The 14741-nt window shown below is 53.2% G+C and overlaps 1 protein-coding gene and 1 pseudogene across 1 annotated transcript; both read right to left on the bottom strand.

Annotated features, from left to right (window-relative positions):
• Positions 1–297: 297 nt before the first annotated feature.
• On the bottom strand, positions 298–440 carry LOC123600073 (annotated as a pseudogene).
• Positions 441–9811: 9371 nt separating this feature from the next.
• FEV (FEV transcription factor, ETS family member) lies at positions 9812–14085 on the bottom strand. The gene is made up of 3 exons (XM_045481293.1): positions 13866–14085; positions 13043–13117; positions 9812–11006 (listed from the first exon to the last, which is right to left on the bottom strand). The coding sequence occupies exons 1-3, from the start codon at positions 13915–13917 to the stop codon at positions 10420–10422; spliced, it is 714 nt and encodes a 237-aa protein (XP_045337249.1). The 5' UTR covers positions 13918–14085; the 3' UTR covers positions 9812–10419.
• Between the last annotated feature and the right edge of the window lie 656 nt (positions 14086–14741).

The following is a 14741-nucleotide window of genomic DNA, read 5'->3' on the forward strand; positions in this document are numbered from 1 at the left end:
AATTGTGTTCCAGTTGGGTCTGTTGGATTTTCTAGGTATGAAGCTGTACTGTCTGCAAACAAGGACATTTTAATATCTTCCTTTCCAATATTTGCATATAGCATGTATCTTTTCTTATCTTATTGCATTGACTAGGACCTTTTTTTTTTTTTTTTTTTTTAATTTTTTTTTTTCAACGTTTATTCATTTTTGGGACAGAGAGAGACAGAGCATGAACGGGGCAGGGGCAGAGAGAGAGAGGGAGACACAGAATCGGAAACAGGCTCCAGGCTCTGAGCCATCAGCCCAGAGCCCGACGCGGGGCTCGAACTCACGGACCGCGAGATCGTGACCTGGCTGAAGTCGGACGCTTAACCGACTGCGCCACCCAGGCGCCCCAACTAGGACCTTTAATAGAATGTTCACTACACTTGATCTTAGCCAAAAGGCTGAGAAGTGATGATAGAATGTTCACTGATGGCAGTGATCACAAGGTTAGAAGGGATAAAACAGATATATTGACCTTGTCCTTGATTTATGGGAATGCCTCTCATAGTTCACCAACTGCTTTTTTTTATTTGTCTTTTGAAACTGAATATTCTGTTTTGTGTATATTGCTATACAGTAAGTCTTCTCAAATAATTTTTTGGAAGTTGATAAAACCTTTATCAAAATAATTATTCAAATTGCCTTTTCTGAGGCATGTTGACTTACAGGGTACTGGGCATGCACAATTTGGGGATAAAGGATGGAGTGGCTGAATATTCCCTTGCAACTCCTCCTCCCCCCCCACCCAGATATTTGAAGGTAGAATAAGGCGATGTACAGAGAAAAATACCAGAAGTCAGTGATTTGAGTCCCTATTCTACCATTAACTAGCTAGTGATCTAAGTCAGTCATTCAACTTCTCTGAACTTCAGTTTTCTCAACCATCAGATGGAAACAAGGACTTCAGATGTCTAGCTGAATTTGTGTCTATCAAATGGCTGTAACAGGAATGACAATATTACTGTTGTTGTGGTACAACCATTGGTAAGGTAGTCAGCACTATTAATAAATATTGACAGATGGAATAAGGGACCAAGACAGAATCCAGAAAGGAGCCTGGAGCTGCTCTGATGAGCTCTGCTGGCCCCTGAGGCAGTGGGGAGCTCTGGAGACCTGGACCTCCCATGAGCTATCTATAACCTGGGTGACATGTGTTTACTCCTTGCTGCAGGCAAGGGTCCAGTGGGACCCACGTGCATCTCTCTGGAATGCCAGCCAGGGGACTTGCTTCAGCTGCTGGTATGTAGACACTTGTGCCAGCCAGGCCCAGTCCAGCAACATTCTTGAGTTGAGGCCTTTGGGCCAGCAGGCCAGGTCCCTCTTGAAACTCCATACTCCAGGGATCCCCTGGTCCCAGGCTGGTTGGGGTCAGCAAGGAAGAACAGCTGAACCCTGCCTCCATATTGCACCTTCTTTTTGAACAGGGATGAGGATAGGTGCACAGGGGACACTAGGCATGAAGCACCTTCAGACTGTGAGCATATGGAATTGTGTGCACACATGTGTGTGTAGATGCTTGTATAAACATCCATGCTTCAACATGAAGTGGAAATATGCTGAGATTTGCAGCAAACCTGGGCCCTGCTATTTCCTCACTGGGACCTTGAGACTTTTCTCCCCTGTCTGTCATATAGGAATTAAAGAAACTGTTGTAAGTATTGGGTGAAACTATGTCTGTGGGTGTGCTTTGTAAACTGTAAAGTGAAGTACACACATAAGGTGGTCCTGAGTTTTAGATACATGGTTGCTGATATGGTCATTGCACAGATGTGTGCAAGATGGACCCAGAACTTGTCTTTCTGCCTCTGTGTGCCAAAAGGGAAAAGGGTAGGAGTATTGGAAAGGTGATTATAGGAAAGTAGGATGAGGCCCAGAGATTGCCATCTGACCTCAGACCGTTTCCCACTTGTCCCATTCATTTCCCAATCTAGTGTTTCCTCAGATCTCTCCATACTGCAAAATAAAAAAAGGACAGCACTGCCTGAAGCCTCCCTGACAACTTCCTGCTGTGTTGCTAAGCAACTTGTCCTCCTCTTTCAGAAAAAATGAACCTGATGCTCACGCTCAGGGTCTGGCCTCCCAGCCTCCTTTTAACTACTTCTTCCTCCCCTAATCTCATGGAAATTAAGGAAGGAGCTCGTGACTCATGAAAGGAGACTTGGGCTACCGTTGGAGGATTAGACTGGTGGAAGACTGAGCTCACAGGGCAGGTCTCTGTTCTGAGCTGGTTGATGCTGGGGGGATGACACTTATGAAACAGCTCCCTCCCTGTGCTAGATTCTTTAGGCACAGTCTCTGCCCTTGCAGCAAACCAACAAGGTGAGTATAATCAGTATCTCCATTCTACAGATGAGGTCACTGAGGCTCAGAGAGAGTAAGTAGCCTTCTCAATTCTATAGGAAGTAGGCAAGGGTTGGGTTTGAATCCATGTCCATTTGGTCTCCTTCTACTCTATCATGTCATTTGAGATAAATGTAAGGGACACAGTTGGCCACAAGACTTCTGTAATTTATTTCTCACTCTATTTGTCTGGAATCCATGGTGAGTGCTGGAATTGGAACCTGTCCTGGGGTTGGGCTGGGGTTTGGGCATATAATCCTGCCACTTCCTGGGCCTCTTAGAATCTTAGAATCTGCTCCTTCCTCCATCAGAGATGATAGTAAAGGGTGAGGGAAGAAGTGAGTTGGGCTGCTAGGGTTTGAATAACGTCTCTACCATTTAGCAGCACTGTGACCCCAAGCAAGTTCTTTAACATCTTGTGCCTTAGTTTTCCTCATCTACAGAATGGGAATAACACTAGAACCAACTCCAGAGGGTTGTAAGGATTAAATGAATGTAAAGCTTTTTAAATAGTGCCTGGCACATAAGTGTTCAATAAATAGTACCCTTATTATTATTATTTCTAGGAAGCTTTAGCATATAAAGCTCTTTCGCATCCTTAGTGGTTAAGAGAACTCACTGCTTCTGAAATGAGACTGGGTTCACATTCTGCTCTGGCCTTTTTCACTGTGTGATTTCATTAACCCCTCTGTGCCTCAGTTTCCTCATCTATAAAGTGGGAGAAATCATAATGTCTATTTCAAAAGATTGTTGTAAAGACTAAATGCAATTTGAATGTTCGCTATGGTAATATTAGTTGCTGTAACAAGAAAACTTCCAAACTTCAAGGAATAGTCTAATGCATGTGAATGGATGACCTCTCCATGGGTGTTTTAGGAACCAGGATCCATCCACATGGTAGCTCTGCCTTCTTTCAGGAACTAGTCTTCATCTGAATCCAGATGGCAGGAAGGGAAGAAGAGAGTATAAAGAAGGGACATCCACTTCTAAACACTTTGGCCTGCGAGCAACACATAGTATCATTTTGAGTCATATTCTAATGTTTATTTATTTTTGAGAGACAGAGAGACAGAGTGTGAGCAGGGGAAGGACAGAGAGAGAAGGAGACATAGAGTCCGAGGGAGGCTTCAGGCTCTGAGCTGTTAGCACAGAGCCCGACATGGGGCTCAAACTCACCAGTCGTGAGATCATGACCTGAGCCAAAGTCGGATGCTTAACCAACTGAGCCACCCAGGTGCCCTGCTATTGTCCACATTTTAGAAGAGAAAACTAAGTCTCCAAATAGTATAGATGGATTTCCAAAATCACATTAGCTGAGATCCTATAATTCTAGATTATGTCTCACCCCAAGAATAAATGGAGGATGCACTGGGTATGGGAGGCCACCCCATGTGCCTGTGGTGTGGCTCCATCACCAGTCAAGAGGCTGGTTCTTGATGAAATTCAGCAGGTAGATCCAGGACAAGGTCTGGACTGGCCTAGAAAAGTAGATGTAGCCACTCGAGTTCCTCCCAGGAGACATGGGGTCATCTGATTGGGACTAGAGGGGGAAGAGGCAGGTGCTTTCTTTGTTTGGTGTGGTGTTTATTTGTTTTAATAGAAAACACTGATATATGTACCAAGGTACTTATATAATCATTTAATCTTTCAGCCCTCTCAGGTAGGTTCTGTTATTATCATATTCATTTTGCAGATAAGGTAATTGAGGCACAAAGTAGCAAAGTAACATGCTTGAGGTCACACAGCTATCAAGGGACAGAGCAAGCACCCCAAACCAGGAAGCCTAGCCCCAGAGCCCTTGATCCTAACCATTACACTATGTTGCCTTTGTCTACAAAGACAGGAAAGAAGGAAATAGAGAGAATTCTCAGAGAGAGAAAGTCACAGTCAATGGGATGGTGGGTCACTTGCCTCTGCATATGAAACCCACCATCCCAAGACAGAGGACAGTCAAGGAGAAATAACACTGACAAAACTGAGGTAGGAAATGCCACCAAAGCCAAGGTGCAGTCAGACCCCCAACCCCACCCATCATACCGTGATCTCCAAACTTGTAAGAACATAAGCAGGAAGGTGAAGTCTTGCAAAAGACAATGGGGCAACAAAACAGTCTCTGATTTGTTATCAGATAGAGGCCCTAACTAAGGGCACTCATAAGACAAGCCATCAATGTGCCCTTCATAACCAATAGTCTTCTGCTATGACAAGTAGACAAAAGTGTATCTGCAGGGGGCACAGCAGCAGGTCATATCTGCATGAGGAAGAGGCTCTCCAGAAGAGAGATGCTGAGGACTTGAGTTCTGGGATCACAGTCACCTGACTTCTCTAAGCTTCAGCTTCCTCATCTGAAAATGGAGATAGTCATCCCCACCTGGTAAGGCGGTGGCCTGATCAAAGGGGATACCACATGAAAAGCATTAGCATAGGGCAGAGCCTGGCAGAGTCAGGTTCAATGAGTGGTAGGGCTCATTTTTATTATCAGTAGGTCTACTTGAGATGAATTACACATAGGTTGAGGAACAAGCTGAAGTTAAGTGCATTTTAGAGACATGTTGAAAAAAAGATGAAGGCTAGAAAAGCAGAAGGTTCTAAGAAAAGTACAACACAGAAGCCCATTTTGATGACTATGTTTGGTAACAGAGCCAACATATGGGCAAGTGCTCTGTCAGCCTCGGTGCCCTAGGTGGCATTGTTGCTCCTTGACCGTGCAGGTATCAGGCAGCGTGAACACAGATGTCCTCATGCCGCATGCTAGTCGGGCTTCTGATTCCATCTGCAAGTGGAGCTTGGTGACATGGAACACACATTACTAGAGGAGACACAGGTCTGTGTAATCCTGGCAGGTGGTGGGAGGGAAAGCAGGCAGTGGGAGGGACCCTAAAAACAAGGTGATCAAAGCCACTCAGGATGATGGAGGAAACTATCGGCACTGAGAAAAGGCTTGGGAGAGAGAAACCAGAAGACAGAGGTCTTAGAACAAGCCCAAGACTGTGGCAAAGTCTCTTAACGTCTTGGGCCTTGGTTTATATATCCTTCTAGTGGGTGAAGCAATCCCTACCCTGTCTTCCTCCCTGACCTTTGAGGGGACCAATAAAAGAATGGATGTGGAAGTGTTTTATAAACTTGAGAGCAAAATCATATGGGGTGTAGGGGGCGGGGTGGGGAGTGAGTCATATTTTTACCAGTGACATAAATGAGGAGATTGAGAAAAGGCTCAAGACTTCAGGGAATGCAAGATGGGCTGGACCCTGGGTTGGGAAAGGGAAGAAATGTTGGAATCAGTACCTTGGGAAGGCCAAGAACCAAGGGGTTAATCATTAATGAAGACAGACTTGAATCATCAGGAAGCTAAGTGTGTTAAGAGCTAAGTGTGGCTTCTTTAGGGCTCTGGTGGGAGTAGAGTCATCCCAAGAGCATAGTAACTCAGGCTTGGAAACATCTTGGAGGCAGTGATATTGCCAGTGCCAAGATGGCCTGGAGAAGAGAATACCCATCTATGGGTTGCTGGGGCTGGACACAATCTTAGAAATCACCTTGGAAAGACATTTTCCAACTTTTGGGGGGTGGGGGGAACCCCGGTGACCTTTGAGGTTCCACAGAGTAGAATTTGCAAATCCCTGGCTGAGTCTCTATTTAATAAGATAAAATGGAATTCCAGAGAAGAGATGTGATTGTCCAAAGGTCACATAGCAAATTAGTTGCCAGACTGGGACTGGAACTCAGGTTTTCTTGCTCGCATTCCTGTATCTTAGCTTCCCAAACTGGCTCTGCGTGCAGGAAAACACAGAGGGGCAGGGTGGGCTTTAAGGATGTGATTTCATAGGTAAGAAGATCCTCCAATCTAACAACACCTCCCTTCAGCTGCCAAATGGCACCTAAAATCCTGTCTTTACCAAGTCACTCACAGGACTTCAAGAGTCTCAAGATTGGAGAAGTTACCTTGTTCACCTCCCCCTTGACCCCTCAAGGAAGGAGCTGCTGAGTACTGACAGAGGTGCTTCATTAGATCAAACTGATGGGATCTGTCTTCCCGTAGCTTCCTACCACTTGTCCTAATACTGTCGCGCACATCCAGGTTCTCTGACACAGGGCAGCTCTTTGAGTAACTGAGGACGCTCTCATGTCCCTTTCCCTAGTTTGATTTCCAGACTACATCTCTCGTTGTTGGTTCTCCAACATTCTTTCTTTTCACTGCCTGAGCCCACTATTCTGTATACTCTCCGTTTGATGTTTTCTTGGAAGTGTTCTCTAACACTGTGTACTGTATGCTGGGGGCACAATCATTAGAGCAAGTGGGTCATTTCCTTCATCCTGGGTGCCATAGCTCCATCAATGCATCCTCAGATCACAATGGTCTTTCTGCATTTCATCCTTCAGACTTCCGTTTAATGTTGTGTTGACTAAGAAGCCACTAATTTATACACAGGCTCTACTGAGCCACTTCCTTGCCATGCCTCACACTCTGGCCGCCTGTCTTTTCATTTAAAGATCTAAGAGCAACGGGGCGCCTGTGTGGTTCAGTCGGTTGAGCGGCCGACTTTGGCTCAGGTATTGATCTTGCGATCTGTGAGTTGGAGCCCCATGGCGGGCCCTGTGCTGACAGCTCAGAACCTGGAGCCTGCTTTGGATTCTGTGTTTCCCTCTGTCTCTGCTCCTAACCCACTCACATTCTGTCTCTGTCTCTCTCAAGAAAATAAACATTAATATATATATAAAATAAAGATCTAAGAGCAAGACTTCACACTCCTTGCCAAAAAAATTTCACCTTGTTGCATTTAGCCCACAATTCTTAGCAGCCCAGATCTTTCTGGATCCTGGTCTGGCTCTCAGATGAATTCTTTCTCCCTCCCAGCTTCCTGCCCCCTGCAAAGAGGCCTTTTGCGTGTCCCTCCAAGTCACTGAGGCCCTCATCCCCCGGTGGTGGGACTCATCCCCTGGTTCATCTGCTCCATGGAATACACGAGCCTGACCTTCCACCCATGAAGTTTATAGTATATAGAAGCATAATGATGATGGAACATGTTTATGCCAGAATATTAGGCGACTACAGTAGGATACCATTAAATTCTAAAAGCCATAGCAAAAAGAAGGAGATTATGTCAAAGAGTTATGAATAGTGGCCTCTATGGGGCACCTGGGTGGCTCAGTCAGTTAAACGCCCGACTTCGGCTCAGGTCACGATCTCATGGTCCGTGAGTTTGAGCCCCGCATTGGGCTCTGTGCTGACAGCTCAGAGCCTGGAGCCTGTTTCAGATTCTGTGTCTCCCTGTCTCTCTGACCCTCCCCTGTTCATGCTTTGTCTCTCTCTCTGTCTCAAGAAAATAAATAAACGTTAAAAAAATTAAAAAAAAATAGTGGCCTCTGTGCAATGGGACTGTAGGTGATTTTTTCCATGTTTCATTACACTCTTCATCCAACACATGCTTAATGAAGGCCTTATGTGTGTATTTCTCAAATTTTCTATGCTGAGTATGTGTTATTCGGAAAACCAGGAAAATATCAAGTGAGGGGCGCCTGGGTGGCTCAGTCTGTTAAGCGGCCGACTTCAGCTCAGGTCACGATCTCGTGGTCCGTGAGTTCAAGCCCCGCGTCGGGCTCTGTGCTGACAGCTCAGAGCCTGGAGCCTGTTTCAGATTCTGTGTCTCCCTCTCTCTGACCCTCCCCTGTTCATGCTCTGTCTCTCCCTGTCTCAAAAATAAATAAAAACGTTAAAAAAATTTAAAAAAAAAGAAAATATCAAGTGACAATAAAATGAAAAAGAATGAAGATTTTCCCTGGGTGGCCCTTGAGGATTTCACCAGCACTTTTTGGGGGAAAGCATTCCAACCCTCCCTGCACTTAGCTGTCCTGCCTTCCACCTGCATTTCCCCTTCCTGCCCACAGGGCACAGGGAAGTCTCAGCCTCCTGGCAGGAGCCCAGGGTGTTCTCCCAACAACCTGCCGGAAGCTTGGGATAGAAGCACCAAGACTAGGTGGAAGGGGAACGTTGGCCTTCGTGTGCAGCCCAAGGCCGCGGTCATCACGTCACGCACCTACCCAGGTGTCATTTTCATCTAAGGAAACGCGAAGGAAGTTTTCCTGCCAACAGTTTTTGTAAAAGGCGCAGAAATATTAGGAGGGTCATGGTTCCATGGGTGCAGCATTCAGGAGGGCCTCCGGGTGGTGAGGAAAAGGGCTCATCCAGAATGACCCACTTGAGCCACTTCCAGAACTTCCTAGGGATGCAGGGCTAGGGCTCCCCCTTTGCCCTCCTCTCTGAAGGTCAAAGGAAGGCTGGAAGCTTCGGAGTCCTCCAGTCCTCGGTTAGGGGGAGACACCTGAGGTTCCACCAAGCTAAGCTTGGGTTTAGCTGCAAAACCTGGCCCTGGCTTACCCGGATTCCACCAGCAGAGGGCGCGCGCCACCCGCGAGAAGGAGGGTGCCGCCGCAAGCCACCGCTGGGAGGGGCGGGCACGGACCGCGGGCTGGAAGGGGTGTCCCTCTTTCTGAAAATAAGGAGGCTGATCCAGAGAAAAAATGGCGTTGGAGATACAGGGGCGCGGGGGGGGGGGGTTGTGAGTGAGTGTGAAAGTCAAAGTGAGTGTAGGCTGGGGAGGCGAGGGGAGGTGGGGAAGATGAGCTGGAGAGACTGAGGAAAAGTTGAGATGGTGTAAATATTACACAGGGTGGGGGGCGCTTGAGTGAGTGGCTCAGTCCGTTAAGCGTCTGACTTGGTTCAGGTCATGATCTCCCCGTTTTTGAGTTCCAGCCCGGCATCCAGCTCTCTGCTGTCTGCTTGGAGCCTGGTTCCAGTCTTCTGTCTCCCTGTCTCTCTGCCCCTCCCCTGCTCGTTCTCTCTCTCTCTCTTTCTCTCTTTCTCTCTCTCTCTCAGAAATAAACATTTTTTTTAAAAGATAGGTCGGGGGGGTGGCCTGGGGGGATGCAGTCGGCTAAGCCTCCGACTTGGGCTCAGGTCATGATCTCCCGGTTGGTTAGTTGGAGCAGTGCCTAGGTCTCTGTGCTGACAGCTTGGAGTCTGGAGCCTGCTTAGGATTCTGTGTCTCCCTCTCTCTCTGCCCCTTCCCCACTCGTGCTCTCGCGCTCTCTCTCTCAAAAATAAATAAACATTAAAAAAAAAAAGACAGATGGGGTGGGGTGACTGAGAGGTGGAGGTGGAAGGGAGGGTGGGGCAGGTGGAAGGGAGGGTGAGGCAGGTGGAAGGGAGGGTGAGGCAGGTTGGGGTCCCCTGCTCGGTGGAGGGTGGGGCTGCCGCAGGTCAGTCTCCCTCTTAGGCTGAGCCCACCCTCCAGGGGCCCCTCTCTCTCCTCTGGTAGCACCCAAGCCCACTTTGCCTTCATTCTCTCCAACTCTTCCTCCTGAGGCTTCTCTGCCAGGCCTGAGCCGGGCATTTCCTTTCCCTCTGAAAAAACCTTCTGGTGCAGCAAAGAACACAGAGAGGAGACAGTAGGGAGCTCGGGAGCTTTAATAGAAGGGAAGGGAATAGAAACACACCAGGCCATCCTGAGCGTGGGGGGCGGGGGCGGAAGAAAGGGGCCCAGAAGCTACCTAGATATGTCACAGGGGCAGTGGCCCTCACCAAGTCCGGTGAAGCCCTGGCGGTGGAGGAGCAGGTGGACGGTGTGAGGCCTCCATCATGCTGGGGTGGGGCAGCTTGGTGGGGAGAGAAAAAATGAGAAAAGGTTTGGAATTCTAAAGAGAGGGGTCATAATGGAGGGGGCTTTCAGGAGCCAGGCCGAAGGACAGGTGGAGAGCAGAAAAAGACGGGGAGGTCCGGGAACCCCCTTCGTGGTCTGGGGTCTAGAAGAAGGAGGTTAAAGGAAGTGGGGGCAGGCCACTGTCACAGCTGGGCGTGGTGGCAAATCCAGTGTTAAAAGAAGACTGAGGAGGCTTCAGGTCCCTTCCGTTGGGGCTGGGGGCGGCGATGAAGTAAAATCTGAGATCAAAGGAACGGTGTGGGGGGGAGGCTCCGGGCCCCTGCCCCGGGGTGTGGACGGGATCGAGCGAGGCCGCGCGGCGCCTGGGAGAGGGCGCGCGCGGCACCCGGCCGCCCGTCTAGTGGTAGTGGCCCCCCAAGTGCGAGGCGGCGGCCACCGCGCCGAAGGGCCCGGGCGGGGGCTGCAAGCCGGGGCTGGGGTAGAGTGCGGCGGTGGCGGCGGCGGTGGCGGCGGGGCCCGGGCCGGGCCAGTAGGAGAAGCCGGCGGGCGCGACTCCGGCCGAGGCGGCCATGAGGTTGAGTTTGGAGAGGCCGGGGAAGGGCAGCGGGGCGAGGCCGGCTGGCAGCTTGTAGAGCGCGCCGTCTTGGGCTGCGGCGGCGGCGGCCGCGGCCGCGGCGGCGGCGTGGGCGTGCGCGGGCGGCGGCTGGCAGGCCTGGGCCAGGCCCTGGAAGTCGAAGCGGTAGGCGTAGCGCTTGCCGTGCACCTTGCTCATGATGTTCTTGTCGTAGTAGTAGCGCAGCGCGCGGCTCAGCTTGTCGTAGTTCATGTTGGGCTTGCTTTTGCGCTCGCCCCAGCGCCGAGCCACTTCGTCTGGGTCCGTGAGCTTGAACTCGCCGTGGCCACCCTCCCACGCGATGCAGCCGGCGTTGGCGCGGTCCGCCAGTAGCTCCAGCAGAAACTGCCACAGCTGGATCTGCCCGCTGCCTGTGGGGACGGGGCTGTCAGCCGCAGGCGGGATGGGGGAGGCAGGAGGTAGGGGAAGAGGTGAGGCGGGAGACCGGCCCGGCCGGGTGGGACCCGGCGTCGGGGAGGGAACAGGCGCGGCCAGCGGGGTAGCTGGGCGCAGCTGCAGCGGCTGGCCAGGAAGGGGCTGGTCCTCCGAGCGGTCCTTAGCGCTTACCGCGCTTTTGCACAATGGAAATACGGCTCCCACCGAGGAGGACACAGCTCCGCGGGCGCCTGGGTGTGTGAGAACTGGGGAGGAGGGCAGGGCGAAGCACAGCCTCCTTTGCGTGGGAGCAGCAGCGGCTCTCTCGCAGGCCAGCAGGGGCCGAATAGCAGCCCCTACGCGGGCCGCCTTGGCCCTGCGCCCCTATTCAGCAGAGAGGAGCCCACACAACCGCACAGGGTAGTCTGCGCAGGTCGTCAGACTGCCCCGTCCAGGCAGGACCTTGTCCGCAAGCCCAGAGGGAAGAGGCAGGAGTGCGGCAGCATCACCCCCGCCCCTAGACAAGGCCTAGCCCCCAAAGGCGTACAGTTAGTCGGACTGACCCTGCCTAAAGTGGAGAAGAGGTGGAGGCTGGCTTTCTTGCGGTACCAGTCAGACAGGAATGGGGGCAGTGGCCCCCAGTGCGTGCCAGGACGGTCAGACTCTGAAGGCTCCCCACCCTTCTCAACTGCCCAGTGCGCAGAGCACAGCTACTCGGGTTGGGTCCCCATTTTCGGAACAGGCGGGATTCTGGCATGTGGAGGTGTTATACTTCTCTGGGGCTTGACACACAGCTCTGAGGAGAGGAGATGAGACTGGGAAGCCGCCCGTGCTTGGCTCCCTGCCTCCTCCCTATCTTTGGCCATCTCCCGGGCTCTTCGGCCCAGTGCTGATTTCGGGATTTGCTGGAAGCGGCCAGTAGGTGTTTCCCAGCTATGCCGGCGAGGAGACAGAGGGCTGCCCGAGAATTCCCACTCCCTTGTTTTGGAGGCTCCGTCGGACAAGGGGAGAAAAATCTTGATACAATTACTTCCTCACACTCTCTTTTAGGGGAACAAAGGGGAGGAGTGTTCCTTCGAGTAGTCTGATGATTGATTCCAATCAAGTCCGGTGGGACCTCTCTTCTTTTCTCAACCCCTCTCTCTAAACGCTGACCTGCTACTCACCCTCGCTTCAACCCCAATCCCTCCACACCAGCGCAGGCAGTAGCTGCCTGACTTCAGGTCAGGAGCTTTAGGGTCAGAAACAAGGAAAGGTTTGGGTGAAAACGTGCAGCTGGCACTGATGCAGACCGACATCAGAAGCTTGGAAACCCATTCTTGTTGGGAATCACGTTTCCTTTTGGGTAAACCAGTTGCCAACCTTGTCTTTGTGGTTACCGTGACTTGGTGAGATCTAGGGTACTGAGGTGGGGAAGGGGAGAGGAGAGGAAGGTGGGGGAGGAGAGAGGAGCGGGGAGGTGGGGGGCTTTGGGGAGGCTTTGCCGGAGGGCCAGCCAGGCTCTGAGACCAACAAGGCAAAACCTAGAGTAATTTAGAGATGTGTGGAACTGGGTGGGGAAACGAAGCCTAGCAGACTTGGCTCCCACAGCCTCGCCAGCCTGGGCCAGTGAGGCAGGTAGGTGCTGGCCCGGTGCTGTGGTGAGGAGGCTTGGAGTGGCCAGGGAGTAATTATCGGGGTCCCCGTGCCCAGAGGTCCTGAGCCTTGTGCTCCTGCTGCCAATAGGGAAAGGACACCAAGCACCTGGGTCCTGGCCCTGCAGCAGAAAAGGCCAAGGGCTAGGATCCTCTCCCTCTGCCCTGGTCTGCAGGTCCAGCCCTGGGACCTGGAATATGCTGGAGCCAAAAGCCAAGTGCATGCCCCCTCTCCTCGGCCTCCACAGTATGCCTGCACCCTCCCTTTCCAGAGCCCTGCAGTACACATCGCTTCCACCCTCCAATCGGGTGGCCGGTGGCGCCCGTCCTTTTAGGGTGGATGCCCCGGCCTCCATCCACTGTCCTCACCCCCACCCCCAGTCCGCGGGCCAGCTCACCTTTCTGTACCGCCGGGCTCAGCGGCCCCCACCCCGGGCTCTTCCCATCCTTGAAGAGACCGTCTCCGACGGGATCTGTAGCAGCGGGAAAAAACAGTCAGGAGGACCGGGACGGAGGTTGTGGACTTGACCGAAAGGGCTCCGGGCCAAGGCTCGGGAGGGTGGGGGTGTTGGGGGTTGGTTCCTGGGTGCAAGGCTGGGGGCTCGAGCCGCCAGCTCCTCCTCCCGCAGCCTGGCCTGGGCGCGCGCCGCGCGGAGCCCCTCCATAACGCCCAAGTCAGGAAACGCGTCCAGGAAAAAGGAAATCCGCTTTCCGAACGGGCCGGCGGGAGCCTTATAAAGCCGAGCCGGCAGTGCGCCTGGCGAGCGGGAGCGCCCGGAGCCCATCGGAGAGGAGAGGAGGGCGCCTGGAAGGCTGGGCTGGTGGGAACGCTCGGAGCACGGAGGTGAGGAGCCACGAGGGCGCAGGGGCGACGCTCAGCGGACCACAGCCTCCCAACGCTGAACGCACACGGAGTCAGTCCCCGGCCACACCGAAGACCTCTGCTCCCCCTACCAGGCTTTCTCAGCCCCTGAGCTCCCGCCCTCGGCCTCCCAGGTTCCCAATCTGCTCACTTGGAGTCCTTAGACCTCGCACTAAAACCCCAAACCTCTCCATCTGCCTTTAAGGTCCCCCGTGCCCTAGATTGCTCAGTCTTCCCAGCAATCCTAGTGTCTGGACCGCATCCCCTTCCCTTGGACCCCAGCAACCCCTTCCCATGCCCTAGCCCAAACTTCCGGCCCCAGGTCCCGGTGCCTCCAGCCCCCGGCTGGTCCCTGGTACCTGGCAGGTACATGTTGATCAGCAGGGGCTGGGAGGCGCCGCTCTGTCTCATCGCCGCCAGGGACTGGGTGGTGGGAGGTGGGGGGGGGGGGATGAGAAAGGGGGGAAGCGTCAGGCTTTGCGCTCCGGGGCACGGATCCCCGCCGGAGGCAACCGCGGGTGACAAGGAGAAGAAGACGGAACAGGTCCGACAGGGCCTGGCGGGAGGGGGCTGCCCGGGTGTGGCGGGGGATGGAGGGGGTCCTGGAGCGATGCTCCCAGCTACCAGGCTGCTTGGAACCCTCCGGCCCCCCGCGCGGGCAGGGGCCGCAATTTCCGTTTTAATTAAAGCGCTGCTGCCTCGGCCCCCCGGACCCCGCCCCCGCCCCTCTTATCGCCCCATCGCAATAAAGTCTCCGACGCGCCGCGCCGCAGCCAAGCGCACCCAGCAGCCCCCAGCGCCCCGCAACCCGGGAGACGCGCGGGGGATGGGCCTGGGCCTCCCGCTCTGATAGGGGTCGGGAGCGCATTTCTTTTCCGCCTCCGTGACTCTCAGCAAACAGCGAAGGGGCAGAGTACCCGGCCCACCTCGGACCCCTGGGGCCACAGCCCCTCCTTCCGCCCATTCCCGCCCCCATCTCGGCTCCGCTCTCCTCCCCCTTCCTCCCCCCACCCCCGCCCGGGTTCCCGTCTCCAGGCTGCGTTATCTCCATCTTCACTTTTAAATTTCCGCTTCCCTCCCTCTCGCCTGTCGCTCCGCTCCCGGCCGGGCAGCAGTTGCTCCCTTTATCTCCGCCCCCTCCTCCTCCCAGCGCCTTCTCCCTACTCCTCCTCGCCTGCTCTCTACTCTTCCCTGGAGACCCGATCTCCTTCCCTGTTTCCTTCTTGCTTTGGCCT

This window comes from Leopardus geoffroyi, chromosome C1 (assembly GCF_018350155.1).
Source record: "Leopardus geoffroyi isolate Oge1 chromosome C1, O.geoffroyi_Oge1_pat1.0, whole genome shotgun sequence".
NCBI classification, from domain to species: domain Eukaryota; kingdom Metazoa; phylum Chordata; class Mammalia; order Carnivora; family Felidae; genus Leopardus; species Leopardus geoffroyi.